This window comes from Perca fluviatilis, chromosome 8, assembly GCF_010015445.1.
Source record: "Perca fluviatilis chromosome 8, GENO_Pfluv_1.0, whole genome shotgun sequence".
In the NCBI taxonomy this organism is placed as follows: Eukaryota; Metazoa; Chordata; class Actinopteri; order Perciformes; family Percidae; genus Perca; species Perca fluviatilis.
The window spans coordinates 9,785,020-9,811,620 of NC_053119.1; the positions used below are offsets into that span (position 1 = coordinate 9,785,020).

Consider the following 26,601-nt stretch of genomic DNA (forward strand, 5'->3'; position numbering starts at 1 on the left):
AGAGGAGCTGGCGAAATTGTTTTCTGGGGGGGGATATAATGAGAGGGTTTAGATTGGCCTTAATAACAGATAGCAGAGGTAGGGGCATAAAAGGTCTAGCACGGGCAGACAATGATGTGAGGAAGCTCTTAAAAACCAAATAACGTGTGCTGGGTTTCACTGCTTCCGCTGCTGGGGTTTTCATTGGGGCTAAATACAGGGCTTTGGACTCCTGTAAAACACAAACACACACACACACACACACAAATACATGCACAGGTCTCCTCGTGGGGTTGAGGTGTCTGCAGTCTATCAGGCGCATGCGACGCTGCTTGGTTTGTCTGTGTGTGGCGGGGAGGAGGGAGGTGTTTGGGTGGGTGATGTTTTTGTTTTTCCGGTTGAGGGGTAGACATAATTTTACACTGGAATTAGGACATGTTTACTCTGGATGGATGTACAGTACAGATGTGAACAAATACAGAAAGTGTCTGAGTGTTTGTTAGTGTGTGAGACAGGCAGCATGTATGTGTCGAGTGTGTCAGAGTTTTTTCTTGGCATTGTGAAGCAGCATTAAGACAGTGTGATTCTTATTGAACTTGTCAGTAAAGCCAATTCTAATGTATTTACTGTAGGCAGGCTATAGGCTAGGTGGCCCATCACGTCTACCCAGTGGTAAAGGAAAGAAAGATGCATGTATGTGTTTGTTACCTACCCAGAGAGGTGTTCCTGCCCATGTTGGCGATGGGGCTTGGGATGCGGCCCTTGCCCATGCCTGTAGGGCTGGTCTTGTTTCCGGAGAACAGACTCTGTGTCGGGGACGTCGGGGAGCGAAGCAGCTCAGTTGTCTTGGGTCTGGCTGAGAGGTTCAATGGCTGTGTGGATCCTTCCTCCTGTTGGTAGAATGGACGCAACAGTGTCCGATGGATCAGGATCTGTATCAGAATTTAACTTAAAGCAGCCCTATTGAGTCCTGCCAATGGTTTTCATGCTATTCCACTAAATGACATTCGAGTACAGTCAGGGTTCATACGCATTTTAACCAATACTTTTCCATGACGTTTTGGCAAATTTCCATGAATATGTGTTCCTGAAAATGTCAGTCGACATTATACAATAAGAATAAAAATATGTGTTAAAGTTTACCCTCAGTAACTAGAAAATGAATGACAATTTATGTGGTTCATAGTGGGATTCGTATCGCTCCCCGAATAGAATGTTGAGGTTAAGACGACGTGAAAATACATTTATTAATGACATTTGACAAAAATTCCATGACTTTTCCAGGTTGTTTCGAAACGTATGAACCCTGTACAGTAAAGCAACAAGAAAAGTAGTAATGCAGCAACAAAGGCAAAGAAGAAAAATACTGCTAGCAAGTCAACATGGATATAAACAATGTAGGTATAAGAAGTCTTCCAAAGATCAACTTTGCAAATGTTTTATGCCGGAAAGGATGCATTGAACACATACATAGGCACAGTATGTGCCAAGCAATTGTCAGTTCACCAACATTTATATTTTTAAATACACTAGAAGCTTTGGATGGTATATGGTGTGACACAGCCGTGTATTAAGAAATGTTTTGGCAAAACTATTTGTTTCTGCTGTCGAAATGGGTCACCTTTGGAAGTGAAATTGACTTAATTTGAGATAACCACAGCCACAGATTTTTTTAATTTTGTCCAAAGTATCCCTTGAAGTACCTTCAGTAACTAAGTGATGCTGCCATTGACTGACCAGTCATCCCTGTCAGGTTTTTGTCCTTCAATAAATGAATTCCACTGCTAACCTCTGTGAACCTGACAGGGAAAATAAGTCGCAGTGTACCTTCTTATCCAAACAATGGCACCTTTGTGCAATTCCTCTATTTCTAATCGGAGGTGCACGACCACATTGATCCACACAAGGAATCCCCTGGAAGAGGAAAAGTGGTGTATGTAACGCACGTCAACACGGCCTGACTGCTGGCAGCAAACACTTAATGAACGTGGATCTAATTTGGAGCTGAGCTTCAGCTGAGGGAAGTGTTGAGAATGAAAGGAGTTTAGGACCATCTTGGGGGGGGGGAGGAGGGGTTAGGCTGCGGGTGGCATGCCAAAATTGGGGGGTGGGCTGAGCATGTGCGGGGTTAGCGGAGGCTGGGGACTTTGGAGGGCACAGCACTACTGTTTGAATGCGGTGAGCTCTGACGCCGGTCTATTGTGACGCCGGTTGCAGCTGTGCCCCACACACACACATGGCTTCCATTACTGCCTCGTCGTCGGGTAAAGATGAGGCGTACGCTCTCTCCAGTGAAGGGGTCTGGGTTCCTGCCAAACAGCAGCCAGCGCCAGTTTCAGTTTGTGAGTGTGCGCGTTTGTGTGTGTGAATCAGTGTGTGACTTTTAAATAAGCTGTTTCTAATAGTCGGAGAACAGTATAAGGCCATGCACAGTTTGTTGTTTCAACAACTTCCAAATTTCCAGCCTCTCACTTTTACTTGAACTGATCATCATCATCATCATCATCATTATTCTTCATCTTATTCCTGTTTTCCTATCATACATATTCTGAACTCACTCTTTCCTCTGACTTATGATGTTTGTTACTTGCACAATACGTAGCCCTTATACATTTGTCTAATTCCCAGTTGCTCGTTTCTTGAAAATAGTCAACAAAGTGCTGTTGTCTTTGTCTACTGCTTATTGGTCTGTCTCCTGAAATTGCAATATTATCAATCACAAATGTGTCCATCCTGTAGAATCATTTGAACAATTCTGCTATTCTACAACATTTGCCACAATGGACTCACCTTAATGTGAGCGACAGGACTGGATGCTTGCTTCTCGCTCTTCATGGCGGAGGGGGAAAGGGGACCGGAGGAGTTGGGAGCCTGTGGGAGGGGAGCCATCTTGGATCCTGGTGAGATCTGCATGCTTGCCAGTTGGGCGGCATACAGCTGCTGCATAAAAGGGAAGAAGCCAGCAAAACCGACAGGCTATTAACATTGCTCGCCAGCAGCTAGTCAGTGGCTTCCCTCTTTCATTCTCTCTCCTCTCTTTTTCTGTGCCCCCCCCCCACACACACACCTAGAGCTGAAGTTGACATAATGTCCCAAAAAAGTGGAAGATTTGTTTGAGGGGGTGAGTATTTATCAGGGAGGCATTCCAGAATAATTTCAAATAAATCTCTGACACTTATTCTTTCAACAGATGCTGGGAGCAGCTTGTGCATCAATTTGCATGTCAAAATAAATCCAGACAATAGGTGAAGAAACTGTTGAATGTTTAGCTTGAATCCTCCTCAAGTTTAATATTGACTATTAATCTATAAAATTGGATATATATATGACTTGGTTCTGCACAAATATGAACGCGCAAGTATGGAAATTAGCTTTTTAGACAATGCCTGGCACAGTGTTGCTAACAACAATATTTTTTCAAAAAACAATGTGAACCACAATGGAAAGAAGCATATGTTTTTGTTGTTATTCGGACTATTTAAAGCGCCCATATTATGCTCATTTTCAGGTTCATAACTGTATTTTAAGGTTGTACCGGGAATAGGTTTACATGGTTTCATTTAAAAAAACACCATCTTTTTTGTTGTTCTGCACAGCTCTCTCTCACTGCTGCAGATCCTCTTTTCACCTGGTTTCTGTTGTAGCTACAGAGTGAGACCTCTTTTCTTCTTCTTCTTCTTCTGTACTATCTTTGATTGCACTCGCACATGCGCAGTAGCTCAGATCGTAGATCATGTCAGCTAGCTAGCTCCATAGACAGTAAAAGAAAGCCTGTTTCTCCAACTTCGGTCAGTTACAAGGCAGGATTAGCTGGGAGACTTCTAAATGAGGGCGCACATGTAAGTAGTTCTTTTGTAGATTATGGTGAACTTGTGTGTGTTGTAGCAGTGCTTTGCTATTGAGAACGAGGTAGCATGCTAGCGTTAGGTGGAGGTGTACTTTAATTGTAAATGGTAATAGTAAAAAAATATATAGGATTGCAAACAATGATTTATGAGTCTCAAAAACACTTGGTCACATTTGGTTAGTACTTTTGTAATTTTGAACTAACAGTTCAAAAAAATCAAGTTTCTTCACTAACTTTAATCCAAAAGACAAAAAGTGGACAATCATGTTTAAGTAGGTGCAGTCATACTGCAATTACATCTTGGTCATGAGTCAATTGAAAAACACTTGAAAGTAATGTAAAAATAATAGAAAACTTAAAAAAAAGACTTGGGAAGTATAAGCCATCTGCCTTCAGGATTGGACGAAAACATTAAATGTGGCAAAAAAAAACTGTACCAATTTTCCGTCCAACAAAAATCAAAGAGTCAAATACTCGGCCCAGTCCAGGATCGTCTAAATCAAAGCTAGCTAGCCAGACAAACCGCTGCCTTAAACCACTGTCAACCCCTGTCTAAATGCATTGGAGTGTGAGTGCTGCAGTATCAAAGAGCCTGTCCTCAGGAAAAACCACCCAGACGTGCCTGGCCTTCACTTAGACTCCCTCCTCTCTTTCTTTCTTTCCTCTCTTTCGTTACGCTCACCTCATCTATACTCTCCACCTCGTTCTACGTATCTGTATTTCTTTTGTCCTCTCTTTTGATCTCCCTCTGACTCTCTCTCTTTTTCCTCTGTCTCTGTTTTGTTCCAAAATCGCTCGTCAAATCTTCTCCACCATCTCCATCTCTGTTTCTTTCTCTCTGTTTTTACTCAGAAGCCCTCGGCCTAAACGGCCCCCAGTGTTGTGAGATCTGATTTCCCCATAGTCAAAACTGCAAAGCCTCCTGGGACCAGAGATCCAAAAGCAAGGCGTGCTTGATAGAGAGAGAGAGAGAGAGAGAGAGAGAGAGAGAGAGAGCGAGAGGGATAGAGAGTGTTGCGCTGCAGACACACAAGACCACCGTCGCTTCACCGCCGAAGCTCCAGGCTCAGCAGTTGGGGCCAGAGAAATTGGCTGGCCCTCTTTCCACTTCTCTCGGAGCGATATTAAACACAAACAGAAGGGGCCTCGCCGTTGAAACAAAGCCCTGATGTCACGCCGCTTATTTTCCTTGGAAGGCACCAGGAGTGCTCGGGCCAACCCCTGGCGATATGAGATCCCCGTAAGAATGTGCCTTGAATGGCTGGTGGTGAGGCCTCTCGCGTCAATCAAGCTGACCGCAGAGTTACTTCTGGTGATGCCTGATATTCTTACAGCTCTAAGGGGAGCAGGGGGCTGGGGCAGAAACACGAGTCTTTGAGGTAAAACACACAGTTAGCGTCTCACACTCGTGCCTGCACAAACGCTCGCACGCACATACACACAAACGCACTCGCTGGAATTGTGCTGTTAGCAGCGATTCCGTCAGCGATTCCAAATAAGATGAGGGTACTGTTGAACAAACAGAAGACTGAGAATAGGAGCTTGTACCTTGTTTTTTTCTCTGTTTCTTAAAGACAATCTGAGATTGATTGGTGTCTGGGGAGGCCAATGTGCTGCATAAACAACCCCAACCAGAGCTCTCGCCATTCAGCCAACCCCCAAGGGAAGACAATGCCGCAATTTCCTAAATTACAAATTGACAAAGAGGGCCTCGAACCACTCCGTAGCTGTCCAGACTATCTGACTGGCCTTTGGACATTAGTGCTAATTTAACTGAAATCCAAAGATTAGTCTGTCAATTTTGGCCCTCATAAACATTAGCAGAGATTTTAATAGTCGACTTTAGCATAGAGAGAAGGTGATGTCGTTGTGGTCTTGGATGTGGGCAGCACTATCCGGACTGCTGTATTGCAGCCTGCCAACAGCCTCCTCCGTGCTCAGACGGGCCCGTCCCATTAGGACTGAGTAGAGAATCCCTTTAGATGGCCTCTTTTAGTGTTGAGCTGCTATCGATCTCAGCAGTACACAAAACAAATGAGGTTTTGTCTTTTTCAGCAGGTTTGCAAGGGGAGGAGGAGGGTGAAATGGATCGACTGCCACTGAGCTGGCCCACACGGAGGACGGAGGCTAAATATTGCACTTGGAGGGTTAGCTGCATCCAAGACAGTGAAAGAGATACACAGAGTGGCAGGCTGCATAAAGCCAGCCATTATCTCACTTCCAGTTCTCTTTTACGGAATAGATACTTTGTTTTTTAAGTCCCAGACAAACCAAATTGAATGCCCTCCAATCATTGTACTCATTCTATGACAAAGAAAGCCATTCTGCCATAATCACTGTGTGTTGGCAACAGGGCAGAAATCATGACTTTGTGGCACAAAAGTTTGTTCCTCACCGTGGTCTCCATGCCTCAGACACAGAAACAGTAATAGGCAGAACATAGAGACAAACAGCAAGAGATGTCTTATGATTTCAACAAGAATGTCTGCTAAGCAACTGTATTTCACTCGCATTAGCCGCGACAAAGGGGGCCTTTCTTCAGCAGGAATCCACTGTTTGTGAAGGGGTCTACTCCGAGGCTCTGGAAACAATTGTCCCGATGAAGTTCCCACGCCGTTAGCACGACATTGTGCTATCACAACTTTTAGGTCAGGCTATGATGGGTCAAGCACAATAGGACAGCTTTTGCTAAATATTGCCTGTTTGTTATTTGTCATCCTGCTTGAGATTTAATAGGTTTCTTCAATTGATCAAGGCATAAAACAAAGGAAATGATTATTGCTGTTACTTTCTGAACCTTTACTGTCTTCTCCAATGATTCAGAGATACGGCAAACCTCTTGTATTTTGTGCAGGTTTATTTTCACTGCCTGAGAATATGCTCTCTCTGTACGCCAGCCTACGCCCGCTTGACCATCAGTGCCAGCCAGCTGTCTGAAGGCTTGCTACGGGGCAGAACTACGAAACATCTGGATGAGTCTGGCTACAACATCTGTCCATCTGTTTTGAGCACAGATCTGGCATTAAAAGGGTTTGATGCCAGCTGGTGTGTACTTGACTACAGTACTGTATGTAGCAAGCAGAGGAGATTGCAAACGTAGAACTAACATGGTGTAATTGTATATTTACAATGCCTTTTTTTATAGGCTAATGCATAGTTTCACACACTTGAGTTTTGTGAAGTGTAGGGTAACTGAGACTAATGACTTAAAGACACTTAAAAACAGACAAGATCTCAGTGTGTGCACTGGACTGTAATGTCGAGACACCACTAATGCCTTTACTGTAGTGCCTCGTTTAAATCCCAACGGACTGACTCACCAAAAGGCCCAGTCATTTGCTAAACAAGCATGGAAGGAAAAGACACATTGTATAGATAACAAATGATGATTAATGACTCGTGAATGCATGAAACTACATAAATTACACCATACCTCACCCTATGATGCACATTCCATACTGTAAGTCTCTTATTGAGTGCAACAGTGCAATTCGCCAAAGTTCACCAACATGACAAGCTACATTCAAGAGTCAAAGGGTCAAGGCTGGAGGCAAAGGTCAGACAAAGTTCTCATGAGTGATAAATAAGTGATGAGTGGAGACACAAGAAGTTAGCAGCAAGTCAGCAAGGCTAAGAAAAAAAAAAACATGCACTCACAATAATTGTGAGATTTAAAAAATACTGCCCACATCCAACTTTGGGTACAACATTGGGGGGGTTGAGATTGAGATTGAGTTTTGAACGTCAAACACTTCATTTTCTGCATTCTGGGGAATTTTTCTGCAGCAATGTGTGTCTTTTTTGCATCCATTTATGGTGCAAATGATTTTTCTGTAAATTCCGCCTATGCCTCACCTACAAAAAGGGAGAGCCCATAAAGCTGAGAAAGAGAGAAATACGCTGTGGAACTACTGCATAACCACAATGGCTATATGTAGGCCAAAGGGCTAAAGATAGTGTGGCATGGTTCTGTTCTACTCATCAGTTTGGGTGTAAATCTCATATCAGATTCACATTAGTTCAGACTGTCTCACCTACACAGCAAAGGCCATGTCTGTAATGAGTTACTACTACTACAGTAACTGAATTGATCACATTTGAGAAGACATGGAATTTAGTTTTTATTTAAAAATAAATAATGAATTAGAGGACAAACCACTTGAGATGCACCATCTCATTTTCGACAGGATCCGCGGGCACAAAACATTGAAATTCTGAAACATTTAAACATAAATACCTAAATAATAATGATAATGAATCAAGCAATCTAACAAAACAAAACAATACACATATGTTCGCTGTATGGCAATCAATCAAACCAATATTCTGCAATGTTGGAAAAAACTGAACCTTTTTTCAGTTGGGAAAAATAAAGGCAAATGGCTCATTAATGTCCTTGGGGGAAAGCCTGTAGTTGTTGAATTTTTCGACACACAAAGAAAGCAGCTCGCACACAGCAAAGACACTCCAAAAAAAATGCATCGCATACAGAATGATACGTGTCTGTATAGGTACATAGGGGTTAAGGTGACATGTTGATTCATTTAAAGCACATCAACTTCACAAAGTAAACATTAATTGCAGGGCTATGCAGGTGTTTTTATTGTATCCATCCCCTCGAGAAGCGCTACTGTAGGCTACCATAGTACAAAGAGTGATGAAGATACATATCTAAACAAGTACAACTCATAAATCTCATCATGATTGCTTTTGGCATAGGCATTGTTGTCAAAACAATGTCCAAACATGTGCTGAAAGCCAGCGCCTCCGTCTCACAAAAATTCCTCAGATAATCACCCTTTTTTTTTTTTTTCCTCTCATGAACACTTCCCCACGCTCCCTGTCTTCCTCCTTCTCCCAGTCTCCTATACTCGATTTTTAGCCAGCGCTGTGATGAGAAGCTTCCTCTTTCATTCAGGTTCCTCTATGCCTCTCATTCTCCACATCTCATGCAGTGTTTAAATGTGAATGAGTTTCACTCGCTCTCCGACATCATTCATGCTTCACCCACGAGTGAAGCATGAAGTGAGAGGTAAGAGACTCTTTTGATCATTTCCAAGCCAGGAGTGGAGATAGACTGTGCCGCCGCTCCCCTCGGCGCAGCACGGCGCTTCGCTAAGTCAATAGCAGCTAATGAGGGCCTCGATAAGCGAAAACCACAATACAAATTGAGTAAACTGAGACAAGGATTCTTGTAAAAATCCAAAAGACACGCCATGGTAATGACTGACACGATGAAGCAATGTTGTTCGCCAGTGAAAAAGCTTTTGAGGGCTTTTGTTCTCTTCAATGAGAGTAGATAAAGCAGCAGGGTGGATGGGGGTCGTGTGGTGAAATTCCAAAACCGCCTTTAGGGAGTAGCGTTTTCATTTTTCTTTTTCTCGTATTTGTTTCACTTTTTTTTTTTTCTTTGCAAATATGTTCTATGATAACCATTATGGATAACTACTGTTCTCAAACCACAAGTGTCAAGCAGCAATAAATGATTTGATGAATTGCCATTGGGGCCAGGTGTTGTGCTGGTGGGGCAGAATTCCTCTGTGATTCATCATAACAGCTTTTGTCTGACACAGCTGACAGGCAGCAGATAAGCGGGCTAGCACGCTAGCGTCGGCCCGTAGAGCTTATTCTTTAACAAATGCATCATGTTGTTTTATTGAAAAAAAAAAAAAAGCTCCATTTTGTTTTTGCTCTTATGGATGTGTCGGAGGTATTAATGAACATATACCGTACTGTAACATGGAGCAGCTGAGACTATTGGTTAGTTGTACAAAGAACCAACGTCAGGAAATAATAACGTAGCAGGCAAATTATCATTTCTTATCATTTGGTATTTTTGGATCGACACTTTCCGGAGAATCACATAGGGACGCATTCATTTATTTGATTTTTAGTTGTTCCAGTCATGACAGCAATAATTTCTTGTGCAAAACAGCTAATCTTTTTTTTTTATAACTGTTGCCTGATGTTTTTTTCCATGTAAAATCTACCAGAGACTCAGCAGGTTTCATAATAGCCTTGGCCTCTAGATCTCATTTACACAATATAGGAGCTCATGCACCAGGTATAGATTAATTCACACTTGTGTAGTTGAGTGGGCAATGGATATTAAGCACTGAAAAGTGTTTTTATTTTATGAAAATGTTGCAGGTGGTTTTTTAACACACTTGAACTCAGGGCGAGGTTGGAACAAGTAGGAGTTTCACTTATAGTATTTTGCCAATGTTCCTTATCTTTACCGTCTTGTTTTATTTTATCTGCTGGTTACACCCTTAGAATTAGATCAATATGTACCTTCTCAGTGTAAAAACCCTTCCCTTGTAGCCGGGTCTCTGTTCCTGCTGCTGCTCTGAAACTTGGTTTCTGCTACAGTTGTTTATTTGGTTGTGAAACACTCACTCAAGTTTTCGTCACAGATATTGAAGAGGCACTTCTTTAGTTTGCTTTATTCTGACACAATCTCCAATTCCAAAATTATGTAACCGCTTATTTTTTTTACAACACTGGAAAAGGATAATGACACAAGATTTCCCGTTTAAGTTTAAGTTTAAGCAAGTAAAACAATTTAGGATTAGATAAGAACAAAGGCAATTTGAGGTTTTAATCATGGCTAAATGTGAAAAAGTTTTTCAAATTTTTTTTTTTTTAAAGTCGTTATTTCCTGGGTGCAAAGTTTTTATGAGTTCAGAAATGAATGCAGGTGAAACTGAAGCATATCTCATGCACAAACAGACAAACGCCCACCAACCTCCGCACTAGAGCTGAAGATCTTTGGGGGGTTTGGTCGGGTTCGGAAGTTACTTTGTACATAAGAAAACATACTTATTTTAACCAAAACCACGATCTTTTCCGAAATCTAACCAAGTAGTTCTGTTTCAATTCACAACGGTAACCAAATGTTTAATACTGCGTCCATTTAACAACGTGCGCCTGTTGCTAGTACTCCCCAACAGACATATATGTCATTTTGGGATTCATTGGCAAACAACCTATTCTGTAGTTTAGGTATGAGAACGTGATGGGTGATTTTTGATAAAATTTCAGGAGACAAGGGGCCCTATCTTGCACCCGGCACGGCACAAAGCCCGACGCAAGTGTCTTTGCTAGTTTAAGACCGACGCAGTTGTCAATTTCCCGTCCAGCGCCCACGTCGTTTAAATAGCAAAAGCACCTGCGCCCATCTTTGCACCCATGGGCGTGCTGCTCTTACAGGGAGGTGTGTTCAGGTGCATTCTTGGTGTATTGCTAGCTTGGGGCAGCGGGAAGTGATCGCGCCACTGACCGACAAAAACCTGGTCTAAAGTCAATAGCGCAGCATTTCATTGTTATTTTAACAGCAAATTAGTAAAATGCGCCTAGGCGCACGCACACTATGCTTGTTACACACACACAGGGAAGCTCAGCAGCACAAAAAATATTACGGTGCAAATACGCCATCATAATAGCAATGCGCCAAGGTACAAAAAGGGAATGGGAGATGACACTCTGGTTGGTTTATTGCATGTTACGCCCAAAACACACCTATGAATTAATGAAGACACTGAGTACAAGCCTTTTGACCCGTTTTTCCCGCCATCAAACTAGCAAAAGTGGATTTGGACACGCCCTAAACGCCCATGCGCTTCACGGCCGTGAGCTTAGATCGTTAAAATAGGGCCCAAGGTGTTTTTGTATTACCTGTAGTTGTAACGGGCTGAGTCCAGACGCCGCTGCAGCTGCCATTGTAGATGGAATGAACTGCATGGGGTAATTCTCACCTGCTGAAAAACCAAAACAAAACATATTGTAGAGAGAGGTGGGGGGGAGGCAGATTACTGTTCAAGAACTAATCTGCTTTTTACCTTCAGCCAGCCTCTGTCTGTCTCGCCCTTTGTCTCCTTACTTATTCCTCTCTTGCTCTCATGTTTTTATTCACGGAAAATGAAACATAAAGGGGCACAAGTGCCGTATTCAAAGGTTTTTAACGCCCATTGTCGGTACACACGGGTGCTTGAGACTCTGGCGATCAGAGTTCAAGTCCATTGCTCCCTCATTGGGATGCACTCAGAAATGCATATATACGAGTAGCCGTGTAGAACCCCTACTGTTAGTTCCTAAAAGGCTTTCCATGTCTGAGCCTTTGTTGAAAACAGACCAAAGTCAAAGGAGAGTGTGGAATAATGGCTTTTTAATCCCTTTCTTCATTTCTGCCTCTCTTTGCGGCCTTGTGGGAGTGTATGCTCACGCAGTAGGAATAAACCTGGATTATTCAGTATGACGCATGGAGGGTCAGGCGAGCACCTGGAGGAATGCATGGAAGAAAGGAATGTGTGAAGGACGAGGAAAGAGGAAGAAAGCAGGTGGTGCTGCGAATCCTACAATGAGAAGATGTGTACTTGAAGTGTGCTGAAGTGAGTTCTCGCGCCTTTTTGTACAAAATCCTTGCGGATTGCTGAAAACATGCAATATGAATGGAAGCCTTTACATGTGATTTGGGGGAATCACGTGTTTTGTCTGCCTGTTTCATCCTTATGTGTCCGGTCGAAGCGTACCAGGAGAACATGCTTGAGTGTGTTTTTGTTTTTGTGTGTGTGTGTGTGTGTGTGTGTGTGTGTGTGTGTGTTTATGTGAGAAAGTGTGAAATTCCATGTTGCAGATGTGTTGTGCAACTGACACGCTTTCAGCCCTCCATAAAGGAGACATTCCAGTCCACGCTGTGTCCAATGTATTGTTCCTGACATGAACAAGCAGAGCTTGTAAATCTCTCCGCTCATTTCCAGAACATTCCTCACCTGACACACCTCATTAACATAGACTGGGATTCCAGTGTGTGTGTGTGTTTGTGTGTGTGTGTGTGTGTGTGTGTGTGTGTATTTGACTGAGAGAGAGAGACTTACTGTTTTTCTTATTTAGTTAACGAGAACTGTCAGAGTCATAGAGCTGTTGTGTGTAATCTATGTTGGGCAAATGTTCAGTTTGTGTGTGTGTTGTGTGTGTGTGTGTGTGTGTGTGTGTGTGTGTGTGTGTGTGTGTGTGTGTGTGTGTATACCTGGCTTGTAGGACATGCCCGGCGGAAAGAGGAAGCCCTGCTGTGCAGCAGCGGCAGCAGCCAGAGACCGCTGGTCGTGAGGAAACACTGGGATCATCAGAGGAGCCATGTGACCCTGGACCTAAGAGAGAGAGGAGAGAGACATTGACAGAGAGAGAGAGCGAGAGAGAGTGAGGAGAGAGAGTGAGGAGAGAGATGTTTGAAGTCCTTACATGAAACATGTCATAAAAATCACCTTACTGAACACACGCAACCACTCCTATCTATACAAATGCTGCAAACATGCACAAATCACACGCAAAAAAGAAAAATCGAAACTAGAAAAAAATGAAAGGATAGAAAGAAACGACTGTCGCGCGATAAAAGAAAAAGGAAAAGATAGAGGAAGAAATAACGCAAAAGGCTTAAAGTCAAAAAGAGAAAAGAGAGTGAAGTGAAGAAGAAAGAAAACAATGATTGTAAAATAAAAAAAGGGAAAAGAGTGAATAAATGTTAAGAGGGAAAGATTAGGAAAAAAAGAGATGGTCAAGATTTACTAATTCTGCTGACAAAAACCAAACAGCTCATTATACAGTAAAAAGACAAACACATACACTCCAAGGATGAACTGCTCAGCAGGGTTAAAGAGACAAGAGTTAAAGAACGGAGAACAAACAACAAATAAAGACGCACATTCTTGAGAGACAAGTGTAAAAATGTGAAACAAAATGCCTTTAAAACAACAGAGAGGCTAACAGCTGCCTTTCATGTCGGCTTGAAAGACTCTTAAAAACTGTGGGTTCGACTGAGTTAAGACGCTGAGGGCTTGAACCGAGGAGAGCATATCAAAGATGAGCCTGCGGGAATCTATTAGGGCTGGCTGTACTTAACCACTGCACTGTCTCACTCTCTTGCCTTCCATCTCTCCCTTTATCTCGTACTTTTCTCTAGTAAATTGTTTGTCTCTTTCCCTCTCATGTCTCCTTTTTCTTGTCTTTCTCTCTGTCTGTCTCTCCGTTTTGCTTTGCTTCCTGTTTTCTTCTTTTCGCTCATTACGTTTTGCAGATTTTCACACACGTTATTAAAGGCATTAAAATGAAATGCAAATGAGGTGTTTTCAAATATTTAGGATTACTTGTTTTTTTATCCTAGCTTGTATCAGTCATATGTCTATGCTTGCTGAAAAAATAGAAGCACAAGGAATGACATTTTGGGGAGGGCAATCTTTGGGGACATTCTTTGTTAAAAAATGCATTTGTGTTGCTGTATCTCAATGTCTTTTTGGATTAGCTGTACAGAAATATTTTTTATTTAATGCCAGATTTACAAGGATGTTATAACTGTACGTGCAACTGCAACTGTCCACCTCTGATTTTATTTCTTCTTTTGAAAACAACTCTCAGTCTCTCATCACTTCTGAACGTTTATTATTTTTTCTATTATTGACAGTCTCATTTTTTCTTCTTCTCTATAGCTTTCTATTTCCCTTTTTTGTGCTTCTCATTATATTTATTTTTAGATGAGGTAAGATTCATCCTCTTACTTCCTCCTCTGTATTTCATCAATTTTCAGCTAACCACACTATTATCTTGGCTTCTCTATATCTCGTTAGACTGTCTCATTCTCTTCCATCTCTGCTTTCCTTTATTTTTTTCTGTCTTGTCAAATTGTTTGTCTCTTTCCCTCTCATGTCTCCATTTCTTGTCTTTCTCTCTGTCTGTCTTTCTGTCGTTCGTTATCCATTTCTTACATCTCCTCTTCAACCTTGTCTTGTCGCGCTCTGCTCTTCCTCCCATCACTCCGTCTCATTTCTGCTTTTTCTTTAATGTGTTACTCTTTCAGATGAACGCTTGTGTTGACACCTCTCTTTCTTTCTCCATTTCTTTCCTTACCTCCATTTAATGCCATCTACCTCCATTTGTCTCCTTTACTACCAATTCATTAACCACCCTGACCCCTCCCACTGTCCTCCTGGGACAGTTCATCATTTGAGCCTAAATTTACAGCATCAGCATGTTGTGTGGTTACAGTATTTCTTTGCATTTGTACTGCAGGGTTACGTGGTTGAATTAGATGACCGTCCTCTGGGATGTATATGGAGTGTGTGAGAGAGGGTGGACGGGTTTGTGGTAGGGAGGTTCAAAGAGCATGACTAAATAGAGAGAGAGAGAGAGAGAGAGAGAGAGAAAGAGATGAACAGGACCATCCTTGACTTGCATGTGTTTGCTGAAGTCAATCAATGAAAAGATCAGAAGAAGAAGAAGAAGAGAAAATTAATCGACAAGCAATTTGACAATCGATTATTCGTGTTTAAGCATTTAGCAAGCATAAAGCTGCTGGTTCCAGCTTCACATATGTGATGATTTACTGCTTCCCACCATTTTAAATAATTGTTTATTGAATATCTTAGTGTTTTGGACTGTTGGTCAGACGATACAATCAACTTAAAGCTTTTATTTTGGGCTCTGGGGACTTATGATGGGCTTTTTCCTCCACTGTTTTTTGACATGTGATAGATGAAACAGCTAATCAAAAAAAAATAATAGATGGATCATAAAAATAAGTAGTATGCAACTCACTCACAAAACAGAACTTTCTGATGATGATTCCTAAAAAATGCCACAATTACGCTCAGTGGCAATGTATTTAAATGTCCAGATTCAACATCTCTTTCATTCCTTCAATATCCTCTCTTGGAAAGTACAGCATGGTTAACTAAAACTACCTGGTTAAGGAAACATCATCATCATCATGTTAAATATTTGAAAAAGCCATCAAAAAGGTTTTTAATTATATGCAAAAAAAATGGCCATTTAGAGTACTGCTCCTACCTCCATGCTCTTATTTTGCAAGCACTACATAAAGTGTAGCGTTAGATATGTTACACTTATGTTGAACATACAGTAAATCAGGCAACTGCAAACATATCCAATATGACAATAACTGCTGAGAGGAGCGGTCCTGTGTTTGTGTGTTTATATTCTGTCCTTATGAGAACAAATTTAAAGTTTACTTCTTTGGAAGGGAAATATTTTGTGAACTCAAATAATTTGACTTTAGAAAAAAGTTGTGGCTCAAAAAAAATGCATGCAGTCAACTGAGGACCCTTAAAAGAAAAGAGTGTTTACAGTGTGTGTATGTGTGGTCTTGGTCTTGTGTATTTATGAGGATGAACAAGAGTTTTAGACCTTGTGAGGACTTTTCCGATATTTAGTTTGGTCTTCACTTAATCAAAGTTCTGTTTGAGGCTTAGTTTTAGGGTCAAGGTTACAATTAGGTGGTGTGTGTGTGTGTGTGTGTGTGTGTGTGTGTGTGTGTGTGTGTGTGTGTGTGTGTGTGTGTGTGTGTGTGTGTGTGTGTGTTTATGTATGTGTACTAACACACGTTAGCATTGTTCGGTAAGCGTGCGGTTACATGTGTTCATCACCTGACCGGTTCCTCAGACATGGTTGTTTAGGTCACACTCCAAAAAGCCTGATAGCTTGGGAGGCCCTCATCACACACACACACACAAACACACACACACACACACACACACACACACACACACACACACACACACACAAAGTTCAGGGTACTTTTCCCATACACACACCCAGACACAAGCTGTCCCACGTCTTGTGACACGGAGAAAAAAGAATGAAGAATAAAAACGAGTCTGTCTGTCCGAATAGCTAAAAAAAAAAAAAAAAAAAGAAGTGGGTGGGGTGGAAGTTATAGAGTGGGACAAAATGCTCCCATTCATTGTATTCCTTTGGGAACACTGGGACTGACTGGGGCTGCTTCACTAGCGCAAACACACAAAGATCTTCTTTTACCAAGGGGAGGGGGGAGGAGGTAAGGGGGGAGGGGGGGTGCTGGATGAATGGACTGGAGAAGGTGGTGCTGCGGGGGCCCCCGCTCTGCTCAGCCCCTAAGAAAACACAAGGCCCCCTTCCTCTAACTGCCCACCAGACACATCGACATACACACCTAGGCACAGGGAACATGTGTACACATGCAGACACACACTCAGAATTAATGGTCCTCTTGTGTACGGTCAGCAGGGTTAGAGGGCAATGAGTGTGTATGTGGTGTGGCTGTATGTCAATGTGTTTGAGAAGGAGTGACCTGTGGAAGCACGATTTGGCACGATGGAGGCCTGCAAAAAAATTTTCAATTATTTGTTCTGAAATAATTCTCTCTTTCTCTCTAAATCAACTGCTATTGTCTACTACAATATTTATTTAAACTAATTATCCAATGAGCGATATGATATTGATTTAGTTTAATTTGAAAACACAAGTACGGCCAACTGTGAAACAGTTCAACTTGTGTGGTAGCTGTTTTTTTGCCACTTTCTTGCTGCTTCCAGTCAGTTTTGGTTCATTGCTTTGGTTCTCCAACCAGCGTGACTGTATAGTCAAGTATCACTGCTCTTATATAAAACTGTAGGCAGCTGTTTTCGGCAAACAAGCTCAAACAAGGCTACCTGCTTAGCTTGAAACAGCAGAAAGATGAAGTAACGTTAAAGCAACACTATGTAACTTTTCCCGCTTCGGTCCCCCTACAGGTTGACTCATTGGAACTACAGCTGCAGCTAAAAGTTACATAGTGTTGCGTTAAACAAGTAGCTACTGAAGAAAGCATCTAGCTTTTAGTTAAACACAAGCTAAAGCATAACATGTTAGCAACTTGATAAGCTAATGCTAAACCAAGTCTGAGTTCTTTTAGTTTGTTGTCCCTTTGCCCCATAGTTGTCAGATTGTGTTTAATCTAGCTATAAGAACACAATATATGTACACATAATTACATTGTTTGTTCTTCCACCATCTTGCTACTCCCATGTGAGCACAATGAAGAGGTGATTTTAGGTGAAGCACACAGGATTACTGTATGCTTATAGCATTTTTCCATAGCACACAGGTTAATACACTGGAGTGAGAGCCATTGTAAAGTCAAAAGTTAGCCATTCTCCATAGCTGGTGAGTCCAATCGACGTTATGGGCCTTCCATGGCTTTCCGAGTCATTGTGTCTGAAGCTGTATATGCTGACGTAGGTGCTGCCTGTCTTTCTAACTGCCATTTGCCTGCTCCATTAGTTCTTATGCATGTGTGTGTGTGTGTGTGTGTGTGTGTATGTGTGTGTGTGTGTGTGTGTGTGTGTGTGGATTATTGTGTTTGTGCCTGTCTTAACCCAGATTATTCACAACCTCACCTTTCGGCATTGCTTTATTGATAAGAAGACTAACAGTGATGAAAGAAGAAATTAACAGAGAGAAAGATACTGTAAAGTTTTTTTATTTTCTTGTATTATGACTGAATGAAATAAACGTCAGATTTTTCTTGACTATAAATGACTGCATTTGAAACCCATTTCGCTGTCACGCACTGTAAATTCTGTGTCAAAAACTTAAGAGTATGAATGTAATGAATGAATGTCCCAATGTAAACACCAATAACAGTGGGCTAATGGTGTTTCAACAGGGGACAGCATATTCTACACATGGAACAGGCTGCTGACTACATCATCCGCAGAAGAAGATAACACAAGATCAAATTAAAAAGTAAAAACAATCGTAAAACAACAAGAACTCAAAGACAGCAGAGGAGGAGAGCAGGCGAAGGAGGAGACAGAGGAGTTATAAACGAAGAACAGAGAGAGGGAGGAGGAGGAGAAGGAGGAGTGCGGCTTTGCAGTCATTAATTAGCCTGTTAGCTAGGGCCTGGGCGGTGCGGTTAGGGCCTGTGCCTTTGTGGGCCCGAAGGAAATGGGCCACATATGAGAGCCATTATAGGAACTGACTTAACAAAGACACATGCCTGTCAGCCACCAGGCTGGGCTGGGCCACTCTGCCTATGGCACACAAAGGGCCCACCACCCCTGTGTGTAAGTATGTGTGTGTGCCTATATGTGTGTGTTTTTGCATGTGTGTACGTGTGTTTTTGTGTGTATGTGATCAGGGAAATGTATATGAACTGTCCATGTGTGCGTTTATGCAGTAATATCAGCTGACTGTACTTTAAGTAATATCAGATGCCTGTTTATGTGTAAGTACATATATGTGTGTGTGAGTGTGAGTGTGTGTGTGTGTGTGTATGTGAGCTTGCATGCATGTATATACATTTTATGTGTAAATATCAGCTGTTCAGTGTGTTTCTTCACATGTTTGGGTGTGCATGCGTGTCTGTATGTGTGTGTGTAACCATATCTATCAGAATGGGGCCTTCGGAAGCGTTTCTTTAACCCGTGGACATCCCCCGCTGACACTCCACACCATTTAAAACCACATGACAGGAAACCTGGGTTACTTTGAACTACAGCAACTACCCCCAATCTACAACATCGCACCACACTGACAAACACACTGACACCATCCACGGACAAAGGAGAAAGAAGGAACAATGAGAGGCAGAACTGGATAAAAAGGGCTGAAAACAGCTCCCCACTGGGATTTTATTTTCTCCGTTCATAAATCAGAAACAGATAACACTGTATAATAAGCCATACAATTTATGCTAATTAATCACTGAAAGTCAGTTAACTTTATTTGCCGTGATGATGCCGTGTACGCTGAACACATAAAGGAGTTGCTAATGTTTCACTTATCTAGCAAAACTATTTTGGGGGTTCTTATTTTACCCATCTGGACAACATTTACTTTTTCAAATTAAGATATAAACAACAACCGGCACCTCTAAAAAATGGCTTTACCACACTAAGGCCTATTTTTTTCAGCTGAAACAGTAGCATTTGGTCAGCTCCTCAGAGTATTGGCCTGAGAGGAGCTCAGGTCTGGATTTGATAAGTGGAAACAGACCCGTGCAGCGCTGCCTGTGTGTTTAAAGCCAACACACATCCGACATAGTGTAAACAGCCCGTACTCCAGTGAATAAGCCTTGGAGCTTAGCCATAATAATTATAAACCTCTGTACAGTAGATAGACCATATGCTTCTTACTAAACTGGGTTTGTTCACCAAGAAATGCCATTGTTTTAAAAAATAACGAGACGTTGCTGCACACCCAGCTGTGATGCATATAATATTTAGCAACTTTTCAATGAAAACAAATCATTTGATTTGGTCTCTTTTGTGCATTCATTTCTGTACCTTCACTAAACAGCTGATTTAAGTAATCCTGCCCATTTTGATTTAAATTCTACACAGAAAAGAAGTGTGGAAAAACAGATTGGAATATGTGGAGTATGTTTCACCTGAATTTACAGCAGATGCTTTTAAAGTTCGACATGATAACACGCTGCTCTCAAGAGCTATTTTCTGCATGTCCTTCATCCTCAAAACCAACCACGACACAGTATCCATGCTTCACAGCGTGGAAGAGGATCCGAGTAGGAGCTGGTTTTTATGGTCTCGCTCTCCCCTGGGGCTCGGAGGCCTAATGAAGTCCGATCCGAGCTTTATTAAGATCCAGGGGTGGGGACTCGTAATAAAAAAGAAAAGAAAAAGAAGAGAGAATAAAAAACAGGCTCTCGTTAACTAGATCACACCTCCGGAGCACAGGGAGATCCAAAGCTCAGGACCAGTGGGGGGTAAAAGGGGTACGGGACAGGACTAAACCAGTCACAGCGGAAGGTAGATTGCGATTGTCTCACAAGCCGATTTAATTCAGCAGCAATCCAACCACTTAAAAAAAAAAATAAAATAAATAAAAAATACAAGCTGGGTTAACTTCCCACATGGCCGCATCAGCCGCAGTGCGCAAATTTACCAGAATTTGGCTCGCACCTGGTGGGAATTTCTTGGTGAGTTTGTATGTATACACGGTAGCCTAGAGTGCACACAGATCATAAGTCTCAGTGCATCAGGTGGCACGATGTAACAGATGTAGGAATGAGAGAGGGAAGAAAAAAAGGAAACAAATAGAATCCGGGATAAATAAGAAGTGTGAATGAAACAGCAAGTGATATATTTTATCTGCATGTTGTCTGCATTTTTTTTTTTTGCAATTCATTGTTATGGGCTCGATTTATGAAAGCTGCAGTATTTACACGGTACAAGAAACAGCAGAGGCATAAGGTGAGCTGAGAGGAACATAAAAGGTCTGATTGAAACAGACAGAGAGAGGAGTGCATGTCGGAGTGAAGAGAGGAAACACATGTTGATAAATAGACAAGCGGAGAAAGCGAGAGTAGGAGGAAGCCTAGAGGACGCTGGGATATCGATTGCTGACTGATCAATGCAACAGTAAATGATCTGGCCATAACCAGGGCAATTACTGGGTCACCGTGTGTGTGTGTGTGTGTGTGTGTGTGTGTGTGTGTGTGTGTGTGTGTGTGTGTGTGTGTGTGTGTGTGTGTGTATCTGTTTATGTGTGTAAAGAAAAAGTCACAACCTCTCATGTTATTGTTGTTTTCCAATCACACATGACTCAATAATATTGGAACAAGAGGAAAATGTACATTTACATCATGTGTGTATGTGTGTGTATGTGTGTGTGTGTGTGTGTGTGTGTGTGTGTGTGTGTGTGTGTGTGTGTGTGTGTGTGTCTGTGAGAGAGTTGGTAGTTGAGAACTAACCTGGATCTGTTGTTGGAGAATGTTTATCTTGTGCTGCTGCTGCAGGAGCTGCTGCTGTTGTCTGGCAATCTGGGCACACACACACACACACACACACACACACACACACACACACACACACACACACACACACACACACACACAAAGAGATAGAGAGAAAATGTTAATGAAACTATAATTTCTTCCATAATTCTGAGAAGATGAAGAATAAGTTTTGTTTTGCTTTGAAAATCTGGCAAATGTTTGTGTTTCTTTTCCTTAAATGGGAGAAAATCTGCTTTACTATATCAATTTAAAAAAATTGGATTATTTTAAGAAAGGGTGCATGCACACAGAAGTTATTTTGTGTAATTATGTGTATCCCCATTACGTTGTTTTATTTACCACATCAGTTTATGGAGTATGGAGGGTGCATTCTTTCAATTTGAGAGCATTTATCATCGACTTCACATTCAGATTTTGGAAATGATTCCAAAATCTGAACATAAAATCAATGAGAAATGCTGTCAAATTGAAATAATGTGCTTTTGAATAAAGATAGGAATAAAACTCCATATGGTGAACAGCATATGGATGTTGCAAGAAACCACTTTTGGATGAACAGGAACATAAAATCTGAGGGGGAAAAAATCAATGTCGAACCATTCTGCTGGGTCATTTTGTGGTAAAAATTGGTAAAACGCAAACAATGAGAGTGAGAGAGTGAGAAATACCAGAAGAGAATGCATGTGAGCTATAAAAAAGATTCAACAGGTTAATGGCCGTGCTGCACTCAAGATCAAGATTTTTTATTTTTATTTTCAGAGTGGAGAGTTTCTGAACAAATCTCTTAACTGACACTGAATCTGTGAGAGTGACATGTTTACTAGGCCAACCAACAACACCCAGCATGCCTCTGGAACCCCCCCCCACACACCCATCAACGCTCATCTTCCTCTGTTGTTCTGATGTAAGATTGTCTAATAAAAAACATCTGAAGTCAAATGTTACGGGGACAAGTCTCAGCGAGTGAGTGGCAGCTGGGACCGGCCAGTCACGTGAGGTTAAAATCCTTAAAGGGGCAGCACGTCAACTATTTGATCCCGCCCACTCTGTGCCAGAAAAGTAAAGCAGCTAGCTCTCTTTTTTTTTTCATGAGGAGTCGTTTAGTATATTTATTCTGAAATGTAATTACAGGCTGCTGAATGGGAGGCGGCGCCCCATTTGCACACATGTCATATTTCATTAAAGGCAGATTTCTCAGGGTTTGTCTGTAGGGCATTATCCTATCAAGTCTCAACAGCCAAATGACTGGCTGATATTGGAATCTGTCTTTCTTTTCACTCTCTCCATCTTCCCCGCTCCTTTGTAAAGCTGTGAAAGGTGGAATGTGTTGTGATGGGAGGTGTGGACTTGTCCAAACAGAGCCTGTCGTGTGTCGACCTACAGTAACGTGTCGGCAAACAGCGAAAACAAAGAGCACATCACCTAAACACCTCTCTGCTTAGGCTCTCTCTCTCTCACTCTCTCTCTCACTCTTTCACACATTCATTTTTCTACGTCTGACACCTGAAGACGTGCATCAGCATCTGTAACTTTGTCGACAGCGTTTGAAGCCACACACAAAAATATAACAAATACACACAAACGCACATTCAAAGAATTTTTTTTTTTTCTTTTTTTACTTGACAACTTTGGTTCCAACTTATCGTGAAAGTTTGGGCTGTCATTACTTTCAGTTATGATGATATTTCAGCCGTCCATCTAAACCAATGGAGGTAGTGTGACAAAACGAAGGGGTTACAAAATGTGTAGAAAACAGGTTCACAATTCTGCTTCACAAAATGATGTTTCTTTAACAGGCCTTTCTTTAACCTTTATAGGCCTAAACAATTTACAAAAAAAGGGAACATCACTCTTCAAATGAACTGCTCACCTATTACAGACATGCAATCTATGAAGAGAGTTTATTCAGTTTATTCAACCGATCGTCTGACTGCACATGTTCTTCACCCTGTTGACCTTGCATCCCCAAATCTCAGCAATCAAGTTCGTGACTAAAATGTTCTAATACCTCAATGAGACTGAGGGAATTATGAAGTATTACAGTAACACCAACAACAGCACGCTCCCCACAACACATCCAGACCCTCCCTACCTGCTCCTGCTGCTGCCTGGCCAGCTCCATCTGTTGTCTCTGCTTCTCCAGCTGTGAGGCGGCCATCTTTTTCTGCTCATCGTGGGCCGAGAGGAGCTGCTCCCTCAGACTGATCAGCTGACCAATCATGGTGGAAAGCTGGTGCTCCTTCTCCTCCAGCGACTCCGGTGTACCTGAACAGGTTTAAGAAAAGAAGGGGTTATAATTTACTGTCGAAAACAGGAAAGGTCTGCTCACATTGGATGTTTGTTTAAAAGAAAAGATACATGATACAGTAAATAGTTAGTGGTAGAAGATGATGGTCTATAGCCAGAGACAGATTTCATGTGATGCTCATTGGCTAGAGAATGGTAGTAACCATAGAAATAGAATGAGAGTAGAACGTATCAACAGTCAGAGCGGTGGCCATTTTTATGCTTACCGTTGCCATTGCAAAGAACTATGACTTATAGCAGGCTAACTTCTGCATAATGTTCCATATATGCCGACTTGCATCAAGTCACAGACTCACTGAGTTGAGGTTTTGCAAAAAACGAGCAGTGGAGTAGTACGAAGCATGGAGAGGCTTCTTTTTGTGCAATGTCTGTTGCCTTGCTGCTAAAGAGGAATTGAGGATTGTTGGATTTAATTGCTTCAACAAGAGACAGACAAAAGGAAAACGCCGGCTTAGTGTGCACGGTAGGCTGAAACGGAGTTCTCAAGCTAGTGAGTGTGACACACTTTACGGCCCTGATGTGTGTTGTCACCATAACAACCTGGCGTAATTTCCACTGGGGACAGGGGGGACATGACCCCCTGATTTTAGACCCTTTTTAGGGGGGCTGAAGCCCACCTAAATTTCATCTCAGCCCCCCTAAAAATGATTTTTTATCAATTTTGGTGCTTCAAGTGAGAGTTTGCGAACTCGTCTGTTAGTGACAGAGGACAAACAATTACAGGTTCAAAGGGCTTGAAACAGATTTAACATCCTGCTATGCACCTGTAACCCAGTAGTGGTAGTATGTTCCCTGTGTACAGCAGTAGTAGTAGTATGTTCCCTGTGTATAGCAGTAGTAGTAGTAGTATGTTCCCTGTGTACAGCAGTAGTAACCCTGTCAAGGAAAAGGGTCAACAGAAACATAGTGTTGGCCAATCAGAGGAGGTTGTGCCATACTCCCGCCTTTTGCTGAGTCTCTATCTGATCTGTCAGAGGGAGAGCAGGAGTGCGGTTGGAAAGTTTAACCTTGGTAGCCCCCTAAATGTCTGAACCTGGAATCGCCCCTTCTTCGAGCTATCGTCTCAATTAAAGGCCATAAAGAAATCTTTGTGTGTTCAACATGCTACTTCCTGAAGAGAGCCATGACTGAAACAAGTTTTCTTTTTTGGCTTTAAGTAACCAAACCAAAGCAACTTTAACAAATGCCTCCAAAAACCTTAAAACAAACAAATCAAATGTGTTTGGCCAACAAGAACTAGATAAAACATCCCCAAATTCCCATAACTCATCTGGCTTACATCTTCCTACTTATTATCTTCCGTCTTGTCTCTACATGCTATCAGTTTTTATCACTTAGTGTCTGCACATAAGAACAATAAAATCACTTTGAGTAAACGGTTGAAAATAAGTAGCTGTCACAGGCTTTTGTCAGGTTTATGATGTAGACATTCTTGGGAGGTTTTAGTCAATATACTTTACTTTTTCATCAGGATCATCTCACATCATTTCACTATCACTGTCACTGCAAAGTATTCATACTGTAACTGCATACTGTGCAGTTATTTTCTATGTCAAATTTGAAACGCCCTCCATACTACCTATGTCTTAACTCGTTTTAAAAACCTTCCCCACCAATTTTTATATGCTCAATTCCTTCCGCACTAAAGTTCTTGTAACTGCTAACTCTACTGTTAGCTTTGGGAGGGTGTCATCTGCAAAGTGCTTCACTGGGATGAACTAACACGTGGAGGTTCACACTATCTCCCAAGAGAGTTGCTAATACAGCGACAAGAAGATGACCCCTCACCGACTTCCCACCAATGAACCCGTGAGTCAAGCCTGGGGTGTCTGCAGGTTGGGAGGACTTGCGCATCTCTTACTTTACGTAGAGACATTTGTAACTACTGATTACTAATTGAGATAAGAAAGAAAAGTTGAGTCATCTGTCAGAGATGTCAGATAATTTATCATTTATAGCTAAGTGACAGTTAGATTTGGCACAAAAAAAGCTTTGCACTTTGCGGGAGCTCTCAAAGAATCTGATTGGCAACAAGGATTCTGCTAGAAGAGGAATTAAATACATCCACGAATATTACATCGTAGTTAAATTAACAATGCCAAAAAATGTATAAAAGGTGGATGATGGGAGGTAGGGATAATGGAGGGAGCTGCAGCAGAAAACAATGTGGCATGAGCGTATCAGCAGGGTAACAGCGGTTATATGGTAGCCACACTGTGTACCTGCATTATTCTGATTGGACGTGACTAGTCAGCTGCTAGCCACGCAGCCGGTGAATAAGCCAACGATTATGTAGCATGAACAACTGATAACAATCAGCAAAACGTTTAAAAGCTTACAAAGTCTTTAAAAGCCTTTCTGCTCGTGACTGGAAAATAAAACCATGTCAAATTATTTTTGTCTGTGTTGCATTTCAACTATATAACCAATCAGGGCCTAGACCAAAAGGCCATGTTGTTTTTGCAGCACCAGCAGGTGGAGGGGTACATTTCAGCCACAAATGTCTGTCAAAACTCATTTTACATTGAATTCATGTTGAGTAAAGGAAGGTTAAAACATTTCTCCAGCAACATCCCTTAAACACAATGGGGAATTTAGTTCAACTACACTATAGGAAGCACAACACTGCCTGACCCTGGAGCTACTGTTGTTATATGTGTTTGCGAGATTATTCTTGTTTAGTGAATGCGTATCACTCATGACCAACATGACGACAAGTTCTTCCTTTTCTGTGACAGTATGTGTTTTCTTTATTGTATGAATGGGTACAGACACACATGCCGGTTCATCTTGTTTGTGTGTGTGTGTGTGTGTGTGTGTGTGTGTGTGTGTGTGTGTGTGTGTGTGTGTGTGTGTGTGTGTGTGTGTGTGTGTGTGTGTGTAAGGTCTTGCCCTGGGG

General features: G+C 41.8%; 1 protein-coding gene across 6 annotated transcripts in view; it reads right to left on the reverse strand.

The window, feature by feature from the left end:
• LOC120563691 (transcription factor SOX-6-like) overlaps positions 1–26,601 on the reverse strand; it is a 114,729-nt gene that overhangs the window by 19,158 nt on the left and 68,970 nt on the right. For 5 of the 6 annotated variants that reach the window (XM_039808043.1, XM_039808047.1, XM_039808044.1 and 2 more), the window contains 6 exons: positions 23,488–23,660; positions 21,351–21,419; positions 12,855–12,975; positions 11,504–11,586; positions 2,770–2,919; positions 692–869 (listed from right to left, as the gene is read on the reverse strand). In XM_039808043.1, coding sequence (XP_039663977.1) covers positions 692–869; positions 2,770–2,919; positions 11,504–11,586; positions 12,855–12,975; positions 21,351–21,419; positions 23,488–23,660 — 774 coding nt within the window. The remainder of the gene's footprint in view (positions 1–691; positions 870–2,769; positions 2,920–11,503; positions 11,587–12,854; positions 12,976–21,350; positions 21,420–23,487; positions 23,661–26,601) is intronic. The other variant, XM_039808046.1, reaches the window with a different exon arrangement.